The 1,588-nt window shown below is 63.9% G+C and overlaps 1 protein-coding gene across 2 annotated transcripts in view; it reads right to left on the bottom strand.

The window, feature by feature from the left end:
* Window positions 1–1,588, bottom strand: part of CHD5 (chromodomain helicase DNA binding protein 5) — a 32,353-nt gene that overhangs the window by 1,822 nt on the left and 28,943 nt on the right. Inside the window, exons 32-35 of one of the 2 annotated variants that reach the window (XM_019470736.1) lie at window positions 1,544–1,582; window positions 1,204–1,336; window positions 467–662; window positions 5–130 (exon numbers count right to left, since the gene is read on the bottom strand). In XM_019470736.1, the coding sequence (XP_019326281.1) occupies window positions 5–130; window positions 467–662; window positions 1,204–1,336; window positions 1,544–1,582 (494 nt within the window). Of the gene's footprint in view, window positions 1–4; window positions 131–466; window positions 663–1,203; window positions 1,337–1,482; window positions 1,583–1,588 lie in introns of those variants that run through there. The other variant, XM_019470735.1, reaches the window with a different exon arrangement.

Below are 1,588 nucleotides of genomic sequence, written 5' to 3'. Positions count from 1 at the left end.
AGGCGGCTGAGGATGCTCCGCTCGGACATCTGCAGCCGGGCGGCCACGGGTGGGATGCGGGACAGCATGGAGGGCAGGCGCGTCACATCAGCCTTCATGTCGCTCAGCAGCTCCTCGAGCTGGTTCAGCACTGCGAGCAGAGCAAGGTAGGGCTCAGGTCGGGGGGATGCCCACCAGACCACCGGCAGAGGTGGGAGCACCCCTGGCATCCCAGCCCCGGGGATTGTTGAGCTCCAACAGCCAGGAGCTGATGGCAAAGAGCACTGCGGACCCCCGCCACCACCAGCTGCAGCAGTGGCGTGCCGCTTTCCGGTGCCCTCGCCGGCAAAGCAAGCTGGGGAGGAGCAGGCAGCTCCTGGCCAAGGGAACGCGAGACAGGGACAACCTCCCGGCTGGATTTCCCCACGGTCAGGATGGCAAACCGTTCCCTGGGGCAGGCTCCTGCCCCTACTCTGCCAGCACGCACCCTTGTGCAGGACGGCGTTCGCGGGCTTGTTCCCAGCCAGGGACTCTTTGGAGAGATGCTGGTGGCTCTCGGCAAGGCACTCCACTTCAGCCAGACGGGCGTTCAATGCCATGGCCGGGTGACTGGGGTCTTGGGTCATGTTGAGGTACGCAGCCCTCCGCAGCTGCTCCTCGATCACCAGGGCCTGCTCCAGCAACTGGGAGGTACAGGAGGGGAAGGATTCAGGACTAGATCCCACACAAGCGTAAACCAGTACCGCTCCGCAGGCTCCAGCTGCCCACGCGGTTTGTGCCAGCAGAGCCTCTGCCCTGCCGTGCACCCCACTGGCCTCACTCCCAGAAGCTCCTGGGGAAACAGGCTTAGCCCTTATGTTTTCTTATCCCACATGTGGGCCCATTCAGATGCTGAGCGTCCCAGAAAGGGATGTGGGCAGCATTTCCACAGCATCACACACATTGGGAACGGGCAGAGCACCCAGCCCAGCCCACTCGCAGAGAGGAGCCCAGGGCAGCCAGCCTGGTCCCGTGCAGCATGCTGCAGAGCCTGCGAGCTCCCCGGGATCAAGCCCCGGCTGCTGGGTGCCTGCTCTCCTCTGGCAACCACAAGCCCCTCGCAAAGCTTGCAACCACTCCCTGTTGCGCTCCCAGAAGGCGCTGGTGGGCTCCCCCCCAGCTTTGGGGCACCGCTCTGGTCCTCCCCGCTGGTAAGGACTCACAAGTCCTGGACTTGCAACTCACCTTGAACCGCCGGGCAAGGAACTTGTTCTTCATCTCGAGGTAGTTCCCCTTGTGTATCTCCGACTTGAATGGCTCATTCAGGATCACGTAACGTGGGTCATTCTGGATGTCCTGCCATCGGGCATAGCCGTGACTGGTGCGGAGGGAGTGTCAAGGGAAGAACCGGCCAGCTGACAGCATGCCCACTGCCCCGCAGCGACACTGCGCTGCCAAACCCCCCTCCCTGCTCATCACCGCACCGTCACCCCAGCTCCCATGCCCCGTGGACGCCTCCCTTGCCTCGCCTCATCAGCTCCCCGCCACCCGACGGCAGGAGGCATGCTCCCAAGTCAAAGGGTACGTGACAATTCCTGCCAACAGCCAGTAGTCGTGTCGGCGGGGGGCC

The sequence above is a fragment of the Aptenodytes forsteri genome, unplaced genomic scaffold (assembly GCF_000699145.1).
Source record: "Aptenodytes forsteri isolate BGI_AS27 unplaced genomic scaffold, ASM69914v1 Scaffold16, whole genome shotgun sequence".
Lineage (NCBI taxonomy): Eukaryota > Metazoa > Chordata > Aves > Sphenisciformes > Spheniscidae > Aptenodytes > Aptenodytes forsteri.
Note: the sequence above shows the minus strand (reverse complement) of the source record. Positions and strands in the feature narration are given on the sequence as shown.